Raw genomic sequence first — 12407 nt, 5'->3', positions numbered from 1 at the left:
TTGCTGGGTTGCCTGTGGCAGCCCAGTCGTAAAATGCCTTTGTTTGTTTTTTTGTTTTTGTTTTTGTTTTTTGTCTTTTTGTGTGTGTGGGTGTGCCTTCTCCATCTCGCGATGGAGAAGACACACAAAAGTGCATTGTTGCGCACGCATCATGGATTTGAATGACGTGTTCTTAGATTAATGGCTCATAATTTGGCTTAGAAGCTGAGGATGTAATTCCGGGCTTTAAAAGTAATATAATTGAGCAGTAAGAGAAGATTTCTAGGATCGTAATTCAGATATTTATTAGTATTTAGCTACTCAGTCGACAGTATTCTGGCTTCAATCGAGTGGGTCAGTAGAGCCTAAATGAAAATACGGCTTTCAGTCTTTAGTTAATAAGACATATACATGAATATATAGTTAAATTTTGCGCGGTAATAGAGCTGGTAACTTTGGCCGTTAATACTTTTCGCCAAGTTTCGAATCCTTTAAGAGTTTTATTCCACTTCACTGGTTTGGATATTTAAAAAAACTATATTTGAAGAATATAATCAATAATATGTAGAGATCGAGAAAAACAAATAACTATTTAAACATATTTCTAAACGAATTTATGTCGCTTATTTGGCCATGTACACGGTTCTTAAAACTGAATATATTTATTTCGTCAGACGCCACGAAAAAAAATTAACCATTTAAACACATTCAATGAAAATACTAAATGGCCGGCAGGAATAGGTTACTCAAAAATAGAAAGTTTCACTATTCTATATTCTATTATTTTAAAAATCAAAAAAGAAAAACGGAAAAAAGGAGCAAAAGCGTGAGTAGGTATCTTATTTAGGTCACCCATCTAAGGTTAACCTTGCTCGGGCGAGCTTGACTCAGTATCTTGAACAGCAACGATTTATCCACTGGACCACGGTTCCAGGTGAATCAGCATAACAATAACCGTGAAAACAATGCACCGGATAGACTAGACTTTTTAACAGTATTTTTTCAACCGATTCCGTGCGTGGCAGAGATGCAAGGGATTAGCCGATATGGTCTGGGGGCCGGCTGGTCTCTCCCCTGATGCTTCGGCTAGAACATTTTCTTGCGTAATTCGTACACCCAAGGGTAGAAGGATTTAATCGCTGTCAGGTCCGAAGTCCATACGCCGCCTCAGCTCTGCGGATGTCTCGGGGGTATGGCAAAGTTGAATCGCGTTTTTTTTTTTCTTCTAATATCTGTCGGTGGGTTCGAACCCCATCGTATCTAGATGAGATTTCCATTTTTTTTTTAATCCATTTTTTTATTAGATTTAAAGCTTCAACAATAAGGCAATCTTTTAAGTGAGAACTTTTTTCTTCCTATTCGGATGCTTATTATAAGCCTGTATAAGTTCGATCAGACGTTATCAATTCATAAAAGCAATATATTGATTCGCGAAAACAAGACCTATACTTTCCTATCGTTCCTGGCAAAGTTTACTGATATGACAAGAACATTTACTGCACTTGGATCATGGTGTGCCCGCAAATGACTAGTGGGTGGTGCCGTGAAGACTTCTGGGGGCTATTGCTCTATTTTGGTGATTCTGACAGAGAACATTGGGATATTTGTTCTTGTTGCGTCATGGCGCAAGTGATGTGACAGGCGTAATGCAAAACTGTTTATTTTGTAGCCTAAATAAGGGCAGAACCTGCAAATATCTTAATATCATGTAGAGAACACCTCAAGGGAGAAGGTCGTCCTGTCTTAGACAAGTTAAACGAAATCATTCTTTTCTGTGAACCATTCCTGTATCTTTTGACTAATATTGCAACGAGGCTTCTGTGCATGATACATTTAATAATACTTTATTCAAAAATGCAGATTACATATTTTGAAAAGGAAGACATTGAGGTTAGCCCTATATAAGTCCCCTAATGCAACCCAATGAACGCCTATAGGACGTCTTGTTCAATTCACAGATGGAATTGAGCTTGTTAGGTTTTGCTGGGGGAGGAAAACCGGAGAACCCGGGGAAAAATCCTCGAATCAAAGGAGAGACCTAACAAACTCTACACGTGATGTCTAGGAATCGTATCCTAGGCCCAAGAGGTGACAGGTGCGTGTACGTCCGCTACACCACTCTTGATCTCCCTATATTGACCCCTTGCATGTGACGTCAAAGCAACTCAACCTGAGAATCAGAACCTATTGTTTTGCCCCCAAGATTGAGCTGCATTCCAAAGTGCTGCAAGAGGTCTATATATGTAAATGTTCTTTTAAAACGTATCGATCACGACACATGGCTTTTTCATGAAGAGGTATATTTTGGGGCAATAAAAACATGAGGTTCTAATGCAAGCTTGGAATCGGGAATCCTGTGGCTATGTTGTTGAAGGCAACTGCTGGTCATCCTACTGAGCCCGCAATCCAAGCAACATGAAGATGGCGGAAAAAATACTAACAAACATACCTCAAGGTATTTTGCAGAATTAAGCATAATTGAATCTAATTCACACGTCATTCTGTATTTCTGTGTACATAAATAAATTTATTATCTATTTTTGTTGATTTCATTTATAGGTTTTAACGCAGCTGTGGAAAAAATCAAAATTATTCCTCAGGATATTTTTGCTGAGATAGTAAGCATGCACGTTTTCAAAACTAACCCCTTTGATTACTGATCTTATACGTTGCTATTGATATATAGGATTATTTTATTGCTAATTGGGGTGGGAAGGAAAAATGGCAAAGAATAGATATAATGACAGCAGTATGTCATTGGTGGATCTGGGACTTTGAAATTCAACACTCATGTTCAGGCTTAAATAATAACATAAGATTCAATAGAACGACATCTTCAGATTCCAAAGAATATCATCACTGAGATCCACCACCTCTGTAAATATACTTTGTGCTCAAGTTTGTAACATAATTCTTGTTTTTAGTGTCAAGATGTTGCTGATTTTCTACAGTACAAACTTAGTGTGATAGACACTGAACAACACCAAAAGGTATTATGATAATAATAATCCTATTTATTTAAAGAGAGTAACACGTGACAGTTGCCAACTTAGCACTGATAAACTTGTGTGGCCATCTATGTTTAATGTCTCTAAGTGAGATGTGATCGCCATATTATGTGTACATCATCTGAGCCACAGTAAAGGTCATCATATTTTTAGAGCAAACAGCATCTTTTACTCAGATATTTTAAGACCCTGAGTGCTGGTCTGGTTGCAGAGGCCAGTGTCCAACCCTGGGGGTGTCCAACCAAGTAAGCTAAGCGGGAGTTCAGGAGTACTCCAATCGCAGTAGATATTGCCTGCAATTCAGGACTTCTTGATGCAAGTGCTCACCTCTAAACTGGTTTGCCATCGGTAAAGAGCTCTACCAAAAATGTGGCAAGCTAGGCTACCTATTAAAATTAAATGTCAAAAATCCCATCATAATTGCCATTGTCATTATTATCATCATCATGATTGTCATTATAAGATGTCCCTATCAGTGATGTTGTAACATACTTATTCCAAAACAAAATTATATTGTTGGGTTTCTTTAGCACTTACTACGGTTTTCCATATTCTGTGAACTCAGACATTGATTTTTCACTGGCGCCAGTCAAGAAAAAAGCCAAATTTCAGCGTGCAGCTCTCAACTGCTGAGTTTGCAGAATATGGAAAACTGCAGTAAACATTACCTTTCTATCAATTCCTTGCTACACAAGACCACTTTCATAAATACTCAATCATTATCATCATAATATTATTATTACCTGCATATCAGAAACACCTGTATCCAGTATTACCAGCTGTATCATCTCAATTATGATTAGCCAAAGAAAGAGGACCAACAAATAAAACAGTACATGCATTCCTTTTCATTTATTTAATTAAGTTATTCAATTAACTCCATATCAGAGGCTGAACCAGGCTGGTATTGATTGTGATGCAAAATTGGTTTCTAATGTCATCACCTACATTTTCAGGTATCCATTTAATTTGATTTCATGTTTTTCGTTGTTGTTGGGTATGTTATTGTTGTTGGCAATATTTTTATCATTATTATGGTAATGTTTAGAAAAATGTTAATGTGTCAATCATCCTTACAATAAATTACACAAAACAATATGTAACGTCACTTTGATTTGGTGGATTGTCCAGTAGATTTTTGGTTGGAATTTGAAAAAACGATCAAAATAATTTTGTCATCATATGTACCCAGTTATATTATTGCCAACATTTTCATTTCTTAATTTGACGTTACTTTCGGCGTCAAGCATTGCCTTGTTTAAAAGGCCTATGAAAAATATTTAACATAACACCTTGAGACAGTCCAAATAACTATAGTTATGCTCCCAAATTATATTCATATCACCTCTTTACTAAGTGTTGTGGTGGGCCATATAGTCTAGTTTTAAAATTCTCTAATATAATTGATACTAAAAAATATCTTCATTTTTGATAAGATCATCAGCTAAAGCCAAGGCAACACCCAACCAATTAATTGAAGAATTGAGTGCCGCTATGATTTGGGAAGAGTCTTCACTTGCTGTTATTAAACACATTTGGAATGAACAGGTGTTTCACAGTTTCTTAGTTATAACTGAAAGTATGAGTATACTTAGATAATGATGAAGTGAGGGAGGAATGAATAAATTTTCAAACAAATAAAACAAGAATGAAACAAGAGAATGAATGGAAAAAAGCGAGGGAGAGGGGAAGTGGGAGACAAAAATGAAATAAATATAAAGGAAGGGAGGAAAAAGTACATTAAATGGAAAAAATATGATTAACTAGAGGTAATTGGCATCCCATTCTTTATATTTTCTAACATTTCATAATATGTTTGTCATCAATAGGGGAACTTTTTGTGTAGTCCAGATCTTGTGAAAACTTTAAATGTTGGACAGGTAGGTTCAGAACGTAATACTGGCTATTATGTTTCTAATTTAATTATTAAAAGGACCTTGGCTGCATTATCTTACTTGAAAAGATATAGAATATTAATAAATAATATTATTATTAACTTATGTATAATTATTAGAATTAAAGCTCATATTTCAGAGGATTCTTCATTCTTATTTTATTTTCTGTAGTTGGTAGATATGAGGTGGAAGCTAAGCATTGGGATGAGCTCCAGCATCTGTCGCAATCTAAATGCTCCATATATCACTCTTTTGATTACTGTTTCTGATTCCTCTGGAAATCTTAAGTCCAAATCCTGTGAATTAACAGTCAGTGAATTCAAGGTAGGTTTGTTCGTAAAGAATCTAATTACAATTATATACAAGGGATATGGTGGAGACTAGATAAACTAGTTAACCGCGTCGGTGTTTGGAATCGAACAGTAGGAGAATTGATTTAACTTAATACACCGTATGGTTTGTGATGTTTAGAAAATGACATTTTGGACGTTAGTCCTTCGTCGGAGTAAATGTCATATATACAAGGGTACTGTTTGGCCAGGGTTTTCCTTAAGAGGCTGGCATCAGAGAATGTTATGGTAACTGAGCAAAATTCTCCATTTTAAACTATCAATAATAGCTATACAAGCTCTCTGGGAGCTTGTGATCTTCTCTTATTATTTCAAAACCTTGTTAGCTGTGATGGTTTCTTTTGTATGTTTGGTAATCTCGTATGGCAGTTGAAGTAACATTCTCACTACTGTGACCAGGGTTTAATTTGTAGGCACTTGCATGAGCAGAGGTCCTTCACTGCTTTTCATGTCTCTAGTTTTTGTCAATCTTCAAAAATTAAATAAAATTTACTAATTCGTAGAACAACAGTATAGAAACTAAATAATCCTTGTTTCTTATTACAGGGATTTTACTTGGCCCATGAAATAAACTTGTATAATTATAGTGACTAACAGTCCAAGAAAAACAAAATAAAATAATATAATTAGTATTTACTTCTATTATTTATTTTTTTTTGCTATTTTTTCATTGGCCAAGTAAAATCACTCTCAATAGTAGAACATGATAACCAGTGGCTAACAAACCTTTGGTTCTTGTTCCATGATGAGTCGATTGCAATATGCCAATTTTCATGTAGTACTAATTTTCAAACCTTTTTTTGTTCCAGAAATTTTCTAGCCTGATGAGAGAAATGTCTTCAATGCTTGAAACTGTTTAGAGACTGTACTCAACAGTGTGATTCAAAATCATTCACTCGTTACCATTCACTGGGTCTTTTAATATGCTACCATATGTATAATAATGATGATCAAAATATATATAGATTTGAATTAAATTTATTGCAAATTTTTAGTAAACATATTGATTAAAATTATGTTGGTTAATGAAATTCACCTGCATATAATAAATCTACCATATTTTTCGTACATGTACATGATATTGAAATTATATTTAAAATCCTGCTTATGAGCGTTTCCGGTTATAAGCCCCAAAGTCCCCTGGTTATAAGCCAACCTCTAATATGAGGGTTATTTTGTGAACCATGAAATGAGAATCATACCCCCTCTCCTCTTTACCACCTTGTACCATTGCACATTTATGCTGTCAATGGAACGAAAAATAATGACTGGGAAAATGAAAGAAATATTTAACCATTTCCTTCCCCTACCTCCTACCCTGCACCCCCAAAGATTTCCGCCAGTTATGAAAGAAAATGACTGATAGGTATTGATCTCAACAAAAGAAATTTATAAAGATTCGAATAGTGTTTTCACTAATTTTCTTTAGAAAAAATTCTGAGCTCCAAAACTTTCTGAGCCACGTTGAAAGAATTTATGTTCAAATTCCTATTATAGATGCATTGATCTTCAAGGAAACAGACGGAAGGAAGGATCAAAGAAATGGATAAAGGAAGGGTTTCTAAAAACACAACTCTCTTTACCGTCAACCCACCAAAAATTTTTGACTTGACAGACACTTGACATGTCCAAGTAATTTCCTTAACTAAGAAAATATTAACGAGATGGGCTACCTGTGGCATTATTTCTGCGGTTATCGTGGGTACTCTATCCCATGAAGCTTTGCGGGTCAATTCGCCGCGCAAAACAAAAAAATTGATCAAGTTGGTTACTGGGTGCAGGACAGACACACAGTGAAGATTTTACCCATTTACACACTTTATATTACCCTTAAAACAACATAATACACAACTGCGACAATGGTAAGTCATCCTTTTCAACATTTATCCGCTTATTCTTTTTATTTCAGGGTTTTTAGTTGCATTTTTTGGAGACTTCCAAACGTGTCTCGATAACTGCTTTGACAGAGTAAACAGAAGACAATCCGTTGACATTTGCTTGTGTTTTCCTAAGCAACGGCCACGCTATGTGGACAAATTGCGTCCGTGGGAGTATTAAACACAAAGCTAAATTCAAAACAACTGATACATTTTGGTTAGAACTACCAAACACGAGATAGCTGGAGCGACTACATTGACGGTTAACGAACAGCCAACATTCTTCTGTTGTTGATGACTCATATTGCTTTTGAAGAAATTTCCGTTAACATTTTTGCAGCCTTTTATCCTTGGGCTATTCAAGGCTTTTATCAATCCTGTTCTTGGCAAATTAGTTTATCAGTTTTGCAGTGTTATTGTTGATTTGCTCTTCAGTATATATTGACTCTGGTCTTGTTTCTTTGCCCTGTGTCACTGTAAATAAGTTCACAGATTAAGCTTAAGCTTGATAAATTCAAAAAATGATTATTTCCGACAAACTAGATTTAAAAAAATAAATTAGTTAAGAGCACCGTTGTCACAATTACTTAAAGAATAAGAGAATTCCCTTTTAATGATTAAATACATTTATACAACTTGATACACAGGCAACTGCATACAGAAAAGGAGGTGGTCTTGGTGCTGGACAGCGAAAAAAAACTGGTATGACAAAAGCCTTGCTTTGTACCCCTTCACTTACTGTAATTCACAGTCCTACTACTTTTGATCACCTGTAATCCTTTGTTTCCTTTGTACATATATAATCTTTGTACATCCTACATGTGTACTATGTTACTGTAACAGCTGTTAATTAGAGTGTACTGTGCTGTCAATAACATTACTTAACAATTATTCGCCAAAGGCGAAGTAAATATTGGGGAATGTTTACCAAGACACAAGTCTTCGAGCGGTGAGGTAAATATTCTCCGATATTCAGTGAGTCCGAGGCAAATAATTGTTTTAGTATAAATACACAGGTGATTCTGTCAAAAAAAGAGAAAAGAAGAAGATAAAAGACATTTTTTCCCGGTAACAGCAAAAAAGCAGCTGGCTGCCATTTTGGATTATTGCTGGAGGTGATTATCATGTGATAGTGTGAGTTTCTCAACCAATCACCGTGCGAGATTTTCAATAATCACCTGTGTATTTTTACTAATGTATGTTATTCATCGCTTGAAAGGTTTGGGTTTTCTAATACTGGCTATTACGATCACAGTTAAATAGTCTCATTTCCTTTCTATTTTATTTCTGGAGCATGATTTTTCTCTTTTCCTTGTATCTTATGAGCTTTTACTAGTAACGCTATACCATGTACCAAGCTAGAAAAAAACTAGTCATGTTCATTTTTTGGCTACATTTCCAGTTTGCTCTTGAAGCATAGACTAGAATACTGAAGGTGTGGGTTAAGTCCTGCCAAGAGTATGACATTTTTTAATGGTCATGAAAAGGTTATTTATTTGCATGCAGTGATACTGTGATCGGATCAAAGGTGTCACCAATTCTGTATATGATAAAACTGAGTATATTGGCATTTGTATCTTGTTTATAATGGAAGACTGGAATTATTACTTAAATTTTTTGATCAATGCTTTTATAAAGAGAATTAAACTTTTTTGCAATTTGCATAACAAGATTAGCTCTCTGTGTACCTTATTTTATATAAAAAATGCTTCAAATAAGAAAATTTTGGCTAGTTTTCAAATTTTAATGCGTGAAGTCAATCATTTGAAGGTCCCAAACCTGAGCTGACAGAGGAACAGAAGCAAGAAATAAGAGAAGCATTTGACTTGTTTGATACTGATGGCTCTGGAACAATAGATGCTAAAGAACTAAAGGTAATCCATCCATACATTTTACAAATCTGCTTTCACATGATGTTTTTTTAAAATATTTTTTTAAAATGCTGTGTATTTAGCAAACTTATGTATGTTGAGTTTTGCCAAATGACTTTTAGGTTGCAATGAGAGCTTTGGGTTTTGAGCCAAAGAAAGAAGAAATAAAGAAAATGATATCAGACATTGACAAAGATGGCTCAGGTAATCTTTTTAGATTTGGTATCATTTTGGTGGAACAATAGACTTTAGCCCTACTTGCCTTGCATTCAATGAGTTTCTGGATTAGATGGTACAACCTTTTGAAATGGTTTGACTTATACACTTGCCATACTCCAATAGCAGTTGTAAATATGTAAATATCAATGAATTACTTTTTCATTATTAGGTACAATCGACTTCAATGAGTTTCTACAGATGATGACAGCAAAAATGGTGAGTGGTAATGGAAATTGCATGTTAGACATCATTGCTCCAAGCAAACATTTTACTTCTATTAATTCTAATTTGATCATGGAATAAGAGCCACAGGTTTGGTAGCCACTGACAATTATTATGAGTGTGACCCTCATAAGATGAGGGTGGTTTAAAGCATTTGTCTCTTGTAGCTTTGACTATCTCCAGAATAGATGCAACCTTCTTTTATTTTAGAGTGAAAAGGATTCCAAAGAAGAAATATTGAAAGCTTTTAAACTCTTTGATGATGATGAAACGGTAAGCAATCAAAAGAATAAGTTTCCTAAATACTCCTTCTGAGTTATTTCCTTGTATTTTTAACATTCCTGTAGTTGATATTTAACACTGCAGATCTATCAGTTCAGTCACTATAGGCATTAACCAGCCTACAATGACAGGCAAACACTACTCGTCATGTGCTATAAGTTATACAGTATACTATTGCTTGTTATTAATCATTTCAAATGCAATAATAATAATGAGCTTTATTAATCAACCTTAAATAAAATATATGATGGATTTACATGGTTAAAATTATTGATATAATTATTATACAATATTCATATTACAAGATAATATGAACTAAGAGAAGGAATCCCCATGCCCCATCATGTTCACACTTTGATGCTATTTTGATGCATATCAGTGGAATATTAGAATCCATTAGAACACTGAGGATTAAACCTCTTGCTTTTGGCTGGTCACTTAACAACTGAGCCATATACCTACTGCCAAGGTATAATTCTATTATATTATATTTTATTTTATTTTATTAAAAAAAGAAATAATAATCCTTTTTTGCTTGTGAATTGAAGGGCAAAATATCATTTAAAAACCTAAAGAGAGTAGCAAAGGAATTAGGCGAAAATTTAACAGATGAAGAACTGCAGGTACGTTCATAGTGAGAAAAAAAGGAAAACCTTCTCAAGTTTCTCTCTGCTTCAGCTAAGATGGAAAAAAAGTTTGTTATATCTTGAATGTTTTATTACTTCTTATAGGAAATGATAGATGAAGCAGATAGAGATGGTGATGGAGAAATCAATGAGGCAGAATTCCTTCGTATAATGAAGAAAACAAGTCTATATTAAGCCCTGTACTACACACAGCTATACTTATTTACTAACTTTACAAACACTCATAATGAAGAGCTAAAGACAAGTATTTCTTCTCCTTTCCATTCTGTTCATCCAGAATCTGATCTTATGGGAATACTATCTTTATTATACATATTTATTAGTTTTTGGTGCTTATCATATCCTTTTATTTCTTCCGTAAAGGATATCAACTTAAATGGGCCATAATAATATCTTGATAGAAATCTTTTTTCATGCATTTTCGATGTAGAAAGAGTCAGCTTATATATAAGGATTATACTTGTCTTGAAAATGAGTTACATAAACTCGAGCTGGATTTTTGGTAAAAATTGCAGCCTAAAATAACTGCTTTTGTAGGCAGCAAAAAAATCCTTGGTACATTTTTGCATTTAACACAATTCACAAAATCAGAAATTTATTTGCATAGGTGCATGGATTAAAATGACCACTACATACAAGGCACCATGACTAGTCTTCTGTAACCTATATGTCTGTACACATACACATAGATATATATGCAATATTTGCTCTGCTTCTTATTCCTGTTAAATTTTCAAGTGATTTGCTCTCAGTAGCCCTGAAATGATTGTAAAAGAAACTATAAAGAACTACATGGTTGTACAACTATTTTAGAAAAAGTTTGAACCAATACCTTGGGTGTTTTATTTTTGTATATATGTCAAGTTATTAATAACACTTTAACAATGTGGCGATTACAGATGGTATATATAATGCTTGTTGTGATTCAGATATCTCTTAGTTTTGAGTCATGGTGACAGTGACCTGCTTTGCAATTTGACAAATGATTAAAAGGACATATGCTGGCTTCCAGTGAGTCTTGAATTATGACTATTATGCAACTTCTTCCATTACTTTGTTGTTAAACATTAGCCTCTGACTTGGTTCTTATGGCAGTCTCATCAGATTCTTGAGCACTGGGATACCTGTGCCAACAATCACAACACATGACAGGTATCCCACACAGCAAAAACAGAAAAATTCCGAATTATTGGTTTGACTCAAACTTACGATAATTAGAGAAAAAATACATAAGCGATGTTCGTAACAGCATCAAAAACATGCTTCATTACGTAGAATATGGCTAAAAATTACGTATCCATGTAAGTTTATACCCCCCTCCCCCCACAAAAAAAATCCGAATTATTAAAATTTTACCCACCCCTATATCGTTTATAGGAGATCAAAGGCTCAGTCGTCACCTCACATGAATATTCTCAAAATGGCTTCGGCTGTACAAATATTCAATGTGAGTTCTTAGATAACGCTTGACCCAGGCCTTGCTAGATAAACATAGCTCTGTTAAATAGCTTTTTAAATACTAGAAAATCTTGGAATGCATTAAAAGGAAGGATAAAAGCAATCGTAAATTTTGTCATTACACTTAAGAGGTTTTTGGGAGGGGAGTTTCGTTAGTCTTTGGAATCTGCATGTTTTATTTCTTGTTCTGTGCTCTGCACTCATATTACTGCTTGACATCGGTGGAAATCCTTTCATAAAATATTCATTTTTTTCTCACAAGTATTTGGTTTATTTGTTGCTCATTTACTCAGTCGCTTTTCGTTATACGCTGTTCAAATCGGTATGGGTGCAAAAGGGAATATATCAAGGAATATATAATTGATAGAGAGTGAATATAAAATAGTCAATATTAGATGATAATAGCTAATAATCTTCCGATCACGCGATATTTTACTGCATCGTTTTAGTCGAGGATCTTTGCTGATAGACGGTTTAGGCCGAATTTGTTTTCTTGGGCCAAAACATCGTTGAATGTCCTTCACAGTGGATAAGGAAACACTGTAGAAAACATTTATTTTATTTAGCTTGCTCTGACTTTCCCTGCTAGCAACAAAAGG

General features: G+C 34.5%; 2 protein-coding genes across 2 annotated transcripts; both read left to right on the top strand.

Annotated features, from left to right (window-relative positions):
- The first annotated feature begins 2360 nt into the window (after positions 1 to 2360).
- Positions 2361 to 6300, top strand: LOC116291871 (COMM domain-containing protein 6). Its single transcript, XM_031699097.2, has 8 exons — positions 2361 to 2434; positions 2539 to 2597; positions 2904 to 2969; positions 3876 to 3943; positions 4424 to 4535; positions 4817 to 4867; positions 5054 to 5206; positions 6042 to 6300. The coding sequence occupies exons 1-8, from the start codon at positions 2395 to 2397 to the stop codon at positions 6090 to 6092; spliced, it is 600 nt and encodes a 199-aa protein (XP_031554957.1). The 5' UTR covers positions 2361 to 2394; the 3' UTR covers positions 6093 to 6300.
- A 677-nt stretch (positions 6301 to 6977) lies between these two features.
- Positions 6978 to 11361, top strand: LOC116291872 (uncharacterized). The gene is made up of 8 exons (XM_031699099.2): positions 6978 to 7094; positions 7757 to 7811; positions 8880 to 8983; positions 9103 to 9184; positions 9369 to 9415; positions 9632 to 9694; positions 10252 to 10326; positions 10435 to 11361. Exons 1-8 carry the CDS (start codon positions 7092 to 7094, stop codon positions 10522 to 10524), a joined length of 519 nt encoding a protein of 172 aa, XP_031554959.2. The 5' UTR covers positions 6978 to 7091; the 3' UTR covers positions 10525 to 11361.
- The last annotated feature ends 1046 nt before the right edge of the window (positions 11362 to 12407 follow it).

Source organism: Actinia tenebrosa, unplaced genomic scaffold (genome assembly GCF_029948245.1).
Source record: "Actinia tenebrosa isolate PJP-AT-01 unplaced genomic scaffold, QUT_ActTen_1.0 PGA_scaffold6__47_contigs__length_16458017, whole genome shotgun sequence".
Lineage (NCBI taxonomy): Eukaryota > Metazoa > Cnidaria > Anthozoa > Actiniaria > Actiniidae > Actinia > Actinia tenebrosa.
The sequence above is the reverse complement of the archived record's forward strand: the minus strand, read 5'-3'. Positions and strand labels throughout refer to the sequence as shown.

Coding starts and splice junctions, on each gene's coding strand:
- LOC116291871 (XM_031699097.2), top strand. CDS start 2,395: ATGAAGATGGCGGAAAAAATACTAACAAACATACCTCAAG. Junction 4,868..5,053: donor AAACTTTAAATGTTGGACAG/GTAGGTTCAGAA, acceptor TATTTTCTGTAG/TTGGTAGATATGAGGTGGAA. Junction 5,207..6,041: donor TAACAGTCAGTGAATTCAAG/GTAGGTTTGTTC, acceptor TTTTTGTTCCAG/AAATTTTCTAGCCTGATGAG.
- LOC116291872 (XM_031699099.2), top strand. Junction 7,812..8,879: donor TGGACAGCGAAAAAAAACTG/GTATGACAAAAG, acceptor AATCATTTGAAG/GTCCCAAACCTGAGCTGACA. Junction 8,984..9,102: donor TAGATGCTAAAGAACTAAAG/GTAATCCATCCA, acceptor AATGACTTTTAG/GTTGCAATGAGAGCTTTGGG.